This window comes from Apteryx mantelli, chromosome 9, assembly GCF_036417845.1.
Source record: "Apteryx mantelli isolate bAptMan1 chromosome 9, bAptMan1.hap1, whole genome shotgun sequence".
Classification (NCBI taxonomy): Eukaryota; Metazoa; Chordata; class Aves; order Apterygiformes; family Apterygidae; genus Apteryx; species Apteryx mantelli.
In genome coordinates this window covers 28094168-28107848 of record NC_089986.1, presented here as the reverse complement: position 1 = coordinate 28107848, position 13681 = coordinate 28094168, and the positions used below count along the sequence as shown (strand labels likewise).

General features: G+C 44.6%; 1 protein-coding gene across 1 annotated transcript in view; it reads left to right on the top strand.

The window, feature by feature from the left end:
• The window catches only part of MYO7B (myosin VIIB), a 48271-nt gene that overhangs the window by 16142 nt on the left and 18448 nt on the right, over positions 1 to 13681 (top strand). The window contains exons 17-30 of the mRNA XM_067302193.1: positions 86 to 180; positions 1799 to 1883; positions 2859 to 3008; positions 3756 to 3863; positions 4448 to 4627; positions 5370 to 5579; positions 6193 to 6360; positions 6643 to 6723; positions 7285 to 7412; positions 8990 to 9116; positions 10558 to 10677; positions 11478 to 11651; positions 12620 to 12847; positions 13282 to 13449. Of these exons, the coding sequence (XP_067158294.1) occupies positions 86 to 180; positions 1799 to 1883; positions 2859 to 3008; positions 3756 to 3863; positions 4448 to 4627; positions 5370 to 5579; positions 6193 to 6360; positions 6643 to 6723; positions 7285 to 7412; positions 8990 to 9116; positions 10558 to 10677; positions 11478 to 11651; positions 12620 to 12847; positions 13282 to 13449 (2022 nt within the window). The remainder of the gene's footprint in view (positions 1 to 85; positions 181 to 1798; positions 1884 to 2858; positions 3009 to 3755; positions 3864 to 4447; positions 4628 to 5369; positions 5580 to 6192; positions 6361 to 6642; positions 6724 to 7284; positions 7413 to 8989; positions 9117 to 10557; positions 10678 to 11477; positions 11652 to 12619; positions 12848 to 13281; positions 13450 to 13681) is intronic.

Here is a 13681-nt window from a genome sequence, read left to right as displayed (position 1 = left end):
TGGGCCTCTTTCAGAACATGTGTCCAGTTTTCAGAAGTCGTGGGGGTTTCTGTTCTATTAACATATCCATATTTTCCTTTAACAGGATTGTCATGATACAGTACTAGAGCTGCAACGACACAAGGTACTCACAGATAAGGTTCTTCTTATCCAGAAGGTGATGAGAGGAGTCAAGGACAGGTCAGTGACATTAAAGAAGAGAATTTGCTTTGGTTTGAAGCACTAATATTTGTGTTGTATTTTAACGTCTAAGTAAAACATTTTCAAATATAAAATGTATCACTCCATACCTTCCATTAGCCCTAAATTCAGTTCTCATCATGTAACAATACAAGGTGTATCTAGGCAGACTTTGCATAAAGATTTGTTCTGTCTCAGTTTCTTTATTATCATGATACTTTTCAAAATGCAGGGCTTCTGCACATGCGGCTTGTATGGGGAGGAAGGGTTGGAAGGAGGATTTGCACTCAGTATTTCTAGTGAACGGTAGAGATCAGTATTTGGAAAGCAGGAAGACCCCGTGGAATCTGTGTCCTTCTCAGAGCTACAAGGAACCTTTTTTTTAGGATGCTTCTTTGATACAAAACATAGGTAGAAAAGAAAAGAACCAGACAGGAAACTAAGTAGTCCTTCTCCATGCCAAAGATGCACAATTCTTGTAGTTTGTCCGATTCAGTTTGAAATGTCTTCAGAAGTGAAATTTAGTCCCTGTCAAGTAATTGTTTGTCCTCATTAAATGCTTTACATCATGATTTGTGCTTACTAATCTTATATGGCCTAACCAGAACTATGATATAGGACTGACTCCTAGTTTAGTTTAGAAATGTTCCTAACAGTGGAAAAGCAAGAATTATAAAGAATGATACAAATGCCCCAAACTCCCTTTTTTTTTTTTTTCAGACTCTGTCTGCTCTCTGACAAAGAGCATCACTTCTCCCTCACCTCACCTCAATTTTATTCTTAGATCATCAAAGCTATGTGCCACTTCCAGCAGCCACAGTTGGTGACAGCTTTTACCACGGAAAGTTAATCTTGTTCACACAGCTCCTAGCCCTGAAAGTTAGGACACTGGGGAGCAAGAGATGATGAGATGGGGGAGTTAACTTATCCAGGCCTGATGTGAAGGCATTTTCAGCTCTTATAGACCTCTTCTATCAAAGCAATGAACTTGGTCTGCAGTTTGTATAAGCATTTTTGCAGTATTAAGGGTCAAAGTCAGCTCAGATGTATCGAGGTGGATTAGTAATATTTTTATCTCATCCTTTTTACCAGCACATGAATAGCAAAGCAAACATGAAAACAGTATGAAAAGCTCCACTAATTCATGATGCTGCTTCACTTGCAGAATAAGCTGAGCCTAGGGAAAATCCCTCAAGGCCTGTGTTACAGCAAAGGTCATGCAAAACAGCTTCTTCTGGCCTTTCCATCAGCACAAGGAAGGTGTGAGCAGACAAAAGGCTGGGACTGAGGATATTTTTGCAGCATGTGGTACAAAAGTATCTGACCAGCCTGAACTTTCTGCTGCAACACAATGCTTTTCTTGGGCTACTGGGAAGCAGGAAAAATAGACCTCACTGAGCTCCACACTTGCCCTGGCAAGATGTCTACTAATAATTGAGCTGGTTAGTTTAATGATAGCTTTCCTGGCCCTAGTGTCCCTAGACACCAGACAGGGCTGAGACCAGAGCATAGACATCCCATGAAAGAAAAAAGCCACCACCTCATTCCTCTCTCAATTTATCATAAGAAGCAGCAGAAATAACCTATTGCTTGTCACCTCACCTGTCTGCTTGCTTAGGAAGCAGTTTCTGAAACAGAGGAAGTCCGCTGTAGCCATTCAGACAGCCTGGCGAGGCTACTGCTGCCGGAAGGATTTCAGAATGGTAAGAGGCGAGTATATGTGTGTTTATATACTCTGCTTTGCAGGGCTGAGTGGAGTATTAGGAGGAAGACACTCAGAACTGAAGGGGAGAAAGGCAAAATGGCAGGGTGTAAAGAAGGGATTTGTTGGGTCCAAGGAGGGCCCTGAGACATCTCAGGGCTTACTGAACCCGTGACATTCCTGCTTTCTGGTGAAACGGTAACTCAGCTAACCTCTGGCAGTGCTGGCTCCAGTGGCCTGGCACACGTCTTCCAGCCAGAAGTCCAGGGCTAGCATTTGTCCATCACCGGCAAGCTGTGAGCACAGTGTCTGCCACCACTGTTACAGGAAAACTGGAAATCTGTAAAAAGTTATCATCACATCCATCTCTTATTATTGAAAATAAAGACTGAACTTCTATAGGTGGGGGTTTTGTGGGTAGGGAGAGCTACACCATATTAGGGGCTTTCACATACTGTGTGTTTGTGTGGGAGGGATTATTATTACAATATAAGAGAACATCCCATTCTTGAGGGCTGGGAGGAGAAAATGCCATTTTCAATTAGAAACATTTTCTATTCTCCACAAAGTGACACAATTCCTGCCTGAAGAGCCAGTCTCTTGCCCTGCGCTCTGCCCCATCCCCTTCTGTTGCTTCTCTCCGGCTTGTCACACCCATCTTTCTCAAGGCCATGCCATTTTTTCCAATCACTTGGCTTCATTTCTGTTTTCTCCCTTCCCTTGCCATGATCCCAGGTTATCACTGTTGCTTCCTGCAGCCACTCCCTAGAAGATCCCCATGAGAATTTTATATAAACTAGTTTAAAAAGCTTATCGCTGGCAGAAAATAAAGCATTTTCTTAAGTGGCAGTGTCCCATAACCCCTTCCAGTATATCTATCAAATAACTGAATTTTGTTGTCATCTACTTATCCCAACTTAGTCCCAGTCTTACGGGCTTTGAGCCATAACCTCTTCTTTTTCTCCACCTGCTACAGATTCTGCTGGGGTTTGGGCGCCTGCAGGCCCTTGTCCGGAGGCGGCAGCTTGCTAAACAGTATGAAGCAGCCCGGGCTCGTGTCATCAGGTTTCAAGCCTTGTGCCGTGGTTATCTAATGCGTAAAAAGATAACAGAACAGAAGAAAGCTGTATGTGTTATACAGGCATATGCAAGGGGCATGTTTGCTCGCCAGAGTTACCAGAGGATGAAGAGAGAGGTACGCATATCCGTTCAGATACCTTGTGAACACGATGTTGTTTCTATGAGGTTCTGATAGATATTTAACTACCAACAAGTGTTGCTATAGCACTTTATTTATTTTGGGTTGTAGACTTCTGAGGTTAGCATGCTGACAGGTATGAGCTCTTGTCAGATATGAAAGCAGAGTCGTAAATGGGCTGATGTTGTTTATGCTTGCTTTCCATGCTTATCACAGATTTAGTTTCATCAGAACCGCACTGACCAAGCAGAAATATTTTTGACAGAAGGGAGGAGAAAACGATAAGAAGGTTTGCATATGTATCAGTCACTACCACAAAGGAAGATCACTTTCTGCAGCAAGGCCTGATAATGTCTCTTAGGGATCCATTCATGAGGGAAACCCAGTGTTGTGTATCTTCATATGCACTGCCAGAAAAATCCTGTATTTATTACCTTGGCTTTCCGTAGCACATGGGAGCCCTTCTTGTGGTTTCCTTTCTGCATTAGATGCTGTACAAACAGGACAAATCCCATCTGCAGATATCTGCCTGTGGCCCGTTCCCTAAAATGCCAAAGCTAGAACCAAGCAGCCCCAGCTGCAGATCAAGTCCTGGTGTGGACAGCTGATTAATGGCAGAAGGGAGCCAGCCCAGCAGGTATGGAAACAGTCACAGAATGGTCCTCTTGTTCACAGAACAAGTGCAGGCTGGAAGCCAGGAATATCCGCTTGGAAGAAGAGAAACGTCTCATCCAAGTCCTTGGACCAGTGAAAGCAAGAGAAGAAGCTATGAGGTTAGAAAAGGTAGGTATGTGGACCGAGGAACACCAAATGCCATGTTGTGTGCCCAACAAGACAGCTTGCCCAGCTCACACGTGTAGACTTGCTCAACTATCTGCACACTGGTACATGTCAGAGGATAGTAAAAAGCGGACATAGTCGTAAACACACTTGTGAGGATGATTTAGAAATGGGCCAAGCCAAACACATGCACATCGGGAGTATGAGGGGCACTTCAGACAAACATGCACATGCTATTATGGTCTCCTGACACAAAACATTTTTAAATTTTAAATAATGTGTTTTTTTCATGCTAAGTTAGGAATACTGTGTTTTTCCTGTAGCATTGCTTGATGATACAGTTCTTGAAAACTGCATTATTACTTATAGGCCAACAGCCTATAAGGACAGCTGTTAGTGCAAGCTGCTGATGTGCTAGGTCTTTGTGACTGCTTAACACAAGCAACATTTGGTTTCACATCAGGCACTGCACTGGCAGAGCTACATCTCACTGTCATAACACCCACGTAATTGCCTTTCATCCTCGTGCCCATTCATTCTAGCTGAATGATGTTCCAGTCATGCTTAACCAACTTTTATGTTTAAAGGAACACCTGGCTGCTGCGGAGAGAGAAGAGAATGAAGCAAGACAAAGGAAAAATAATGCTCTTGCCAATAGACCAACAAATTATGATGTTATCAGTGACCAAGACATGGTGGACAAAATTTTTGGATTTTTACCTTCCATGATTGGAGGCCAAGAAGGACAGGCTCCTCTGGGTTTTGAGGTACTGAGCTGCAAAGTGGTAATGGGTCATGTTCATCCCTCATGTAAGTCCATTGACTTTTCTGGAATTCCATCCATGGTCAATTCTGTTTAATGAACAGTGAAAGCACTGAGCAAGAACTGCTGAAATAAGTCGTCCAGACAGTCCCTTGAGAAACTGCATTCAGAGGTCAGCTCCCAAAAGCTTTTGGTCATCTGCAGTTTAGGGACTGTGCATCTCCAAAAACCACTTCACATTTGTTCCTTTTCCCCAGTAGACCCTCTCTGAACTGTGCCAGTCTCTCCTTTTAGCACCAACTACATGTTCTGCTGCCGGTGCTTTCTCAGTGCTTTCCAGCTTACACACACGTCTCGTGCAGTTACTCCATATCCTTAAAAGCAAGATTTGAGATATACTGGTCCTGACAGCTGTGGAGGATGGAATGGGGCAGAGGGAGGTAGGCAGAGCAGAGCAGTCTGGATTAGTGCAGAATGGGAGTAATGAGGTAGCGCCTGGGTTTTCTGACCTGCAACATTCTTGGCCAGCTGAAGACCAGCCCAGGGAGGCCATATGGAATGGATGCATCTTGGAGGAACAGGTCCTATGTCCCAATGGTCTGTTGGTAGCTGCTGAACATGGCTTTGGCAATAGTTGGAGAGTCAAATTCCAGAGGAATTATGGCCAAGTCAGAAAAATTTATATAAAATAAGAATATTACGGGTGGAGGGAAAGAATATGTGCTTCTTCTGCATGTTCTGTGCAGGACTTGGAAACAAAGCCAAGCAGGCTGGAAGAGGTGGACCTGGACATGATTCCCATGAGTGTGGAGCTGGAAGAAGAAACGGATGGCCTGGCAGAGTACACCTTCCCAAAGTTTGCAGCTACTTATTTCCAGGGGTCATCTACACATACACATATCCGGAGACCCCTGCAGCACCCACTGCTCTACCATGACGACAAGGACAATGTCCTGGTATCTTGCTTGTTCTTGTTGGTGAACCTGCTCCCTGCAACAGCCCTGGCTCCTACAGCTCCCTTCCTCCTTGGGTTCCTTCCCATTTTCCTCTTGAGGGATAGGAAGGCGGAGAGGGAAGTTTTTCTTCATATTAAGCAGCCTTGCAGAATGGGGAGTCCCATGCTGCAAAAACTTTGACATTACTTGGCCTTCTGTTTCTGAGCATAAGGGCTTCTGGAAGAGCTTGCTGCAGAGTGCTGATCTGTCCAGGTGGGTAGATGCAGAGTGCAGTTCAGCCAAGGTTTCTATACCTCACTCCAGCTACAGGGGACCTGCCAGGTGCCAGTAAAGGGAATGGTGAGGGCTCAGCAGTCATTGAGCAGGTCTGACATTCCCACTGGAGCCTCCTGAAGCCCTGTGCCCTCTTCTTTTAGCATGAGAGAGTTGTGAATGATGCTCACATGTGGTTGGAGATGAAAGGAAATTCCTTGTGTAAATGGTGGGAGGGGATGGGGAATTTTAATAACTTGGAGTGGATAAAGGAAGAAAATGGTTTTACCTAAACAGGAAGAAAGGGCATGTGGCCAGTGGTTCTCTTGGCAGTGTCTGACTGTGCTTTCTGCCACTGCAGGCTTCTCTGGTTGTGTGGGTCATCATCCTGCGGTTCATGGGGGACCTGCCAGAGCCAACAATGTTTGCCAAGAGTGTCACCACCAAGAGCAGCTCCGTGATGACACAGATATATGACACAATTGGCAAGAAAAACCAGGTCCAGTTCAGGAGCAACAGCCCAAATATGGTGAGAGGAACAGGCTATGTTTGTATTTTCAGATGCTTTCCTTGGTTCCTGTCCTGTTCTACTGAAAGTGAGAAAAGCAAAGGAAACCTTGCAGGCTATTGTACTTAGCCAAAAGTACCAGAAGTGCAAAGGGGTCCTTGTCAGTCGTAGGAGGACACTGCAGCTCCTTTGAGCAATAGGGGACAAAACAAAAATGTCCCAAATTTGGCATCTGTCTTTTCTTAATGACTCATTCTTGCTGTGCGTTGAACTAATTTCCCATAATGATAACGTGTGTCATAGAGAGACAGCAGAAAGGATAACAAGATCTCCAAGGGGATCTCTTCCCTGAAGCTGAAACGGTCCTCCAAGATGACAGGGAAGGTAAGATTCGGAAATAAATTGCTTTCCCTAAATCTCTTTACCTGGACCCCTATCTTGCACCTGCTGACAGATGTTACATGCCAGCAGCTCCCAGCTGGGAACTCATTGCCCTTCCAGGCCAGTGCAGCCCATGCTGTGTAGGGGATACCTGGTGCACTTTTTGCCTTCCTTTGAAAATCTCTCCATGCGCACTGATGTCATTCATTCCCTGGCAGATTCCCTTTACTCCTTCCCACTGGAGAGTGACTCCTGAACACAGAGAACCTTTTATTGTTGGGAATTGTTGGTATTACAGAATAGTTTGCTCAAAGCCCTGAGCAGGGCTAAGAACCACCATGTGCTTAGTGCTTACAGGATAATACATGAAAGTTCTCCAAACCAGTAAGAACAGTGCTGTAACATGAGATTTTTGAGTTGAAGGTATGGTCTCTTCTTAACTGCTGCTGCAAGGAGCAGGAAAATTTTAGCCAGAAAGATGGAGCAGCTCTCATTCCTATGAGAGCTGCCTGGTATGAGGAAAGGTTTCCAGAGCACTCTGGGGTTCTGCTTGGTTTGTTTCAGGTGGCAAACCAGCTGAAAAGTGGAGAAGAGGCTTTCCAGGAGGACAGCTCGATCTCTGAGAGACCTATGTCCAACCTTGAAAAAGTGCACTTCATTATTGGCAATGCAATTCTGCGCCCTGCCCTCAGGTAGGAAACTTGCACCTTCTTTCCAGAACCGATACCCATTACCTCAAGGATATTCAGCATTCCCTTTCCGAAGCCCGAGAGAATGCTGGAAATGTCCCCCATTCATTTCTGGGGACTCCTGACCAAAAGTCCAAGCTAGTCACATATAAGACTGAGAGACTGCAGACACCCCTTCAGAGCATGGTTCACCTGTGTCTGAGGGGATGGAAAACAGCTGCCTCACTGCCCCTCCTGGGATCTTCATCTCAGTTTAGGTCACCTGTCTCAGTGTATGGCTTTCTGAATACCCCACAAGTATGCAATGGGACAGAGCTCAGTGCTGTAACCCAGTAACACCTGAAGGTGGAACACAGCCCTAGTATGAGGGACATGGAAAAATCAGGAGAGAGTAAAAAATGTGGGGTTAACATATGCTAGAGAGGTTTTCAGAACCTGTTTCTGAGCCCGGAAGAGATGTCCTCAAATCAAAGATAGCTGAAAGACTGGCTTGCTGACTAGCTCAGCCACTCAAAGAAGAAATCCTGCTCACAAGCTTTGTGAGGACGGCCCTTAGCCCAAAGGCTGTGTGAGGATGAGACAGAAGCTAGTTGGTTCTGACCCCCCCGCCCCCGCGAATCCTCTCCTCCACTTTGGGCTTGCCCGTTTCAATTTACCTGATGCTTTTCTGTAACAAAGCCCGTAAGCACAGGCCCTGCCTCGGCCTCAGGCATGGGCTGCTTTTTTCTCTACTTAGTTGCTTTGTTTCAGTCAAGATGCTCCCAGAAGCAAAGCCTCATCTGGCAAAAATTGTCTTCAATGAATGTATCATAACAGTCACCAGCTAAGCATCTGCTCCCTCAGACTTTGTTTCACCATATGCCCCACCTGGGAGCACAGACCCCATCCGCATTGTATCCTCCCACAGCAGACTTGCCAAATGTGTGTCCCAGGAGCCTAGAAGACTTAAGATGATTTTTTTAAATAGCAGTTTTGCTTGTACGCTGCTTTTTGCATCTGTTTCCCATATGTCCTCGTTACAGGCAACTTGCATTTTCAGAAGCTCACTTTGCAGCACCCCTTCCTGCATTCCTGTCCAAGGACTCACTCCACTTTTTATGCCAAGTTTCCTAAAAGCTTACAAATCCTAGCATTAAGCAGGGTGTCCCACTGTCCTTATCCCCAAATCCACATATGAGCAGACAGGCAAAAGCCGCAAGACACACACCATGTACTGCGGAGAGCTTAAGGCAGATTTCACATGTGGAAGGCAGCAATGAAATACCACAGCTGGCTGGCCCAGTAATTGCTATCTCAGCACAGCCCCACTGCTAGTCATATGAGGTATCTCCAGCATGGGAATTGCACTTGAACTTCTCGAGTAAGAAGGGGTGGCCAAGGGCACAAGCCTTTTCCTATCAATGCCCAGGACACAGTTATTTCCCATGGTAAACATAGGTGATATCCTAGCTAATGTGATTAAAGCTAGCTCAGATCTACTTCATCGTGCTGCAATCATGCCAAGCTTGCAATGGAAATGTAGCTAAAGACAGTTCAGCCAGTGAATCATTATCATGTTGCTTTCACATGTTTTATTACAGAGATGAGATTTATTGCCAGATTTGCAAACAACTCAGTGAAAACAGCAACAGGAGCAGCTATGCTCGAGGCTGGATCCTTCTGTCACTTTGCCTTGGTTGCTTTCCTCCTTCAGACACATTTGTGAAGGTACATTGCTCACCTTTCCTATAGCAGCTTAAAGGCCTCAGCTGCTCTGGTTTCTTATTTATTTTACTATTTTGACACAAATAGCCACATAAACTATTTTGCTGTCATAGCAACTGGTGCTGTGATTTTAGCAGAAACTATCTCATCTCATATGCTTATCTGAGAATTTAAATAAGTGATTGTTGTACTGATGTTTACTTCTTTTTCATGACATGGCATACGAGTCAGATTCTGTTGTTGATCACAGCCCTCATTTTACATCTTCAATTGTGAAAAATCTGGCAGATTTTATCCTCTGCAGTCCTGCTTTTCCAGCACTCTAAAGCTATCTCCAGTTACAATCCTAGTGATTAAGTATACTCTGAAGTCCAGTGCATGCAGTAAAACAAAGAAAAAATATCACCCTACATCTCCAAACCTTATAAAATCCAGTGGAAACTTGGGTTTTCCTACCTTTTTTTTTAAGATACGTTAATATCTAAATGTAGGTAGATGATAAATCCACTTCACCACAGAAAAAACAAACTATGGCTCCAGCTTAACATCAGGCTTTCTCCTAGGTCTTAAAGGCATACAGAATCCGTAAAAGTCTCCAGATCTTTAGTACTGCTTTGCTGATATCCTAAATCAAATGATTAATCATAAATACTGCCAAGTGGCTGCTACTTGAACCAAACTCGACATAAGCCATAGACATATTTTGACACCAGTCTTTATCCAAATCTGTGAAGTATGCAGAATTCATGAAAGACTTGACTTCTTTTAGTTCTCTTTTCCTAAATCCATGCCCTATGCGTAGTCATACTCCTAATCATGAAAATAACCAGGTGACCCAAACTTGCCCTAAATACAAATCAAGCATGTAAATACAAGTCCATGCTTATACCATCTCATCTAAGATATCTGAGCCATACAACCCCCGCAAAGCTCTATTTATCTAATCCTTCTCTTCCAAAGTCCAATTTTAATCTTTCTGTCAACCATCAGTATTGCCAGAGAACTTAATAAAACTGAAAGCAACCATAATCTGCAGCCCTGACCTGCAGCTAACCCCCTTCCTAGCTCTCTGGTTCATACAGAATGTCACAAGATGCAGGTTCTTCCATCAGAAACACTAACCCTACCCTAACCCTTGCCCCTAACCTAATTCTAGGAATAAACATTCTCAACTGTCTATTATTTACAGTATAGTTAAAAATAAGGAGTAGACCTATACTGACACAAATCTTCCTCTTCAGCCTAAAGCTTTGAAGAATGCAGGAAAACTTGGTGCCTCAAACCCTCCTTTTCCAAAACTGATCCTAACCCTAATCTTTAAAACTTCCTGGCAAACTGTAACTAAGCATAACCAATATTCTAGTCTAGTCTATCTGCTGGAAAAGGTTTCTAGTGTTTTATGAGTATTAGTGTTTCTTAACTTTCTCCTGTGTTCTGTGTCTAGTACCTGCTGAATTTCATCCATAATGGGCCCACAGGCTATGCACCATATTGTGCTGAACGTCTGAGACGTACCTGTGCCAACGGAGCACGGACTGAACCGCCTAGCTGGCTGGAACTTCAGGTGGCAATTCCCTCATTACTTAATTGTATTGATCCGTGTCGGTTCATGCTGGATTGCATTTCCTAACCTGTGTGGACAGATCTTCCTAAGTCTAATAATGGAAATCAGTTGCACAAGGGGATTGAAGACAAGCTGCCTTAGTCTGGATAGCTCTTTAGATTTGCCTCTTCTCTGGCTATTCAGTCAACCCAAATCCAACAGAGGATGTAAATTAAGAGCTGCAACACCTGATATGCAGGATGATGCCTGCATCCACTCAGGAGCCACAGACCAGAACCATCTCATGAGGGAAGCTCTTAACATCATCCTTGGAAAGGACTGAGCAGGGCTCATGCTCTTAAAATGAGTGGGATATGTCTGTATGGTAGGGCTACATCGCCCTGCTCCTTCCTTTCAATGTCAGCCTAATAATTACACACACACCCCATCCCATAAGTGGAGACCTGTTTGATTCCTTCCTGAGCTTGAGTGACCCCATCACCTAACACCTATCTTCCTAGGCAAAATGCTTACTGCAGGCCACCTCTCTGCTGCTGCATGTAAGGCTGTGCCCAAAATTCATTAGGCCTCTGAGCTGTGGGGAGGAGGGAACTTGATTCCAATGCTGGTCCAGGGATGTCATTTGTACTTAACACTCACCATGCACTGAAGAAACCATGTGGGCTTTGGAGATTCTCTTAACGATTGTCGACTAGGGCATACGATGTGCGGGGCTCTTAAATCTAAATACCTTCTTCATTCTCCACAGAAAAGTAAGTTTTGCTCATAATTTGTCTCTCTCATTTAACTCTGACTTGCAGGCAACAAAGCAAAAGAAACCCATTATGTTTAATGTCACTCTGATGAACGGCCAAAGCATCACTGTCCCTGCAGACTCTGCTTCCATTGCCAAAGAGATCTGCCAGTTCATAGCAGATAAAACCAAGCTGAAGGATGTGTTTGGTTTTTCACTCTACATTGCTGTGTTTGACAAGGTAAAGTGTAGAAAAACAGAATGAAATTTGCCTTCTTTTTCTGTGGTTTCTGCTGTCCATCCAGCCTGGCTGAGGACTCCCTCTGTCCTCTGTTCTAGAAGCTCCCCCATCCCAGTCCTACACTAGAACCAAATCAGTTCTTCCAACTGAGTCTCAGGACCTGATAATCCTATTTTGCCTTTCTGCTGGCTGGCCACTCAGCATTTCCTGCTGCAGGCTTGGAAGGTTTCCTTTGCCAGGTCACGCAGCTGACTCGTGCCTGCTCTCACAGAGGGACAGGGCAGCACTGTGATCTCCCTGCTCTCCTGCGTCCCTGCCTGCTGCTGGTCACACATGCAGCACTGCAGAACTGCTGGAGCGGGGGCAGGACTAGCCAACTCTAGGGAGCCTGACTCAAAAGACATATTTCCCAGCTGCACTGTGGCACACAACTTGTCATGTAAATCAGTGCTGCTGATGCAGCCTCTATCATGGGGCCTGTGCATTGAACACCAAGGTCCTCATCAGGGCTGCTGCTGTTGGCTCACATGCTGGCATTTTAGCCTCTCCTTTCCCCTTGTTTCTTTACGGTAATGGTGCAGAACAGACAAACACAGCACCATGACATCTTGGTGCTCACAGTTAGGCACTAAGTGCAAAGAAATTAATTCAGAGCTAGCATTATTGTGTTGCTAGCAAGCAACACTTGCACGTGTAGTTAAGGGGACATACAGGTGATAAGCAGAAGTACAAGGAGATAGACAAAACACTGCAACCAGGGCTGCCTTGCTCTTCTCCCTTACCTCCTAACTTACTTTTCCCAATACCGTCCCTGTGCATACAAATAAACACAATTACCAAAGTACAACTATATATGCTCACCTTTTCACTGTTGTTTTGCTGTCAGGAAATCAGGAGCTTTGGGTTTGTTGCCCTTCCCTCAGATCCAAAGAAGGCATGCCAGTAAATGTGCTGTCCATTTATTCTAGGCCTGGTCGCTGGGTGGGGGACAAGATCATGTCCTGGATGCCATCTCTCAGTGTGAGCAACTAGTGAAGGAGCGGGGCACCCATGAACGTAATGCACCTTGGCGGCTCTACTTCCGGAAGGAAATCTTTACCCCCTGGCACAACTGCCAGGAGGATCCCTTCAGCACTGATCTCATTTACCACCAAGTCATTCGCGGTATCCGGTTTGGAGAGTACCGTTGTGAGAAGGTGGGTTTCCTTATTCATCCTCATAAAGAGACAAAACAATATAAAGGTTTCCAGCATGGAGAAGCAGGAAGAGAGGTGAAGTTTCCTGTGGGTCTGAATCACTCTTCCCTTCTAATGGACAATTCCTGTCCAGATAATTGTGTCAGCCACCACACTGGCAGTTGGAATACATTTTTTCCTGAACTTTCAGATCATGTGGCAGCTGGAGGCATGTCCAAAGGGGCTATTCGTGTCCTTTTTTAATATCCTTGCTATTATTCTCCTTGACACTATGATTATTTGAAGTTCATGTCTCCTTATCCTGGAATGCTGTCTAGGGTTATCCAGACAAAAATAGAGAAAACCCAGTTCTTAAATTGCCTTCAAGGTTGAACAAGGCTAGGTGGACTTTGTGACATCTTTTTAGGATTCTTTTAACAGAGTAATTGTTTCAGGAGGATGATTTGGTGGAGATAGGTGCAAAATATTGTTACATCCAGTTTGGCGATTCCATCCACAATGAGCTTGTGCAAAAAGCACTCCACGACTGTATCCCAGTGAAGCAGCTGAAGTCCAAACCCCTGGAAAAGTGGGTGAGCCTTATAACCTACGCACATGCTAAGGTAAGAGTCTTGTCTGGCACTGCTGGGTAACCACTCTTGAGTGCCAACTTCTGCTTCTTTCATCATTTCCATTTATGACTAGTCTGTTGAGGGAAGAAGGAAAAACATCTCAGTTTATCTATTGCAAATAGTTAGGAGTAGGAGAGAGGGAATCTTTTCACTCACTCTTCCACATAGGGCTCAACAGGGGGGCAGAATGAAGAGAGAATAAATCTCTGAATAGAGTGTCTTT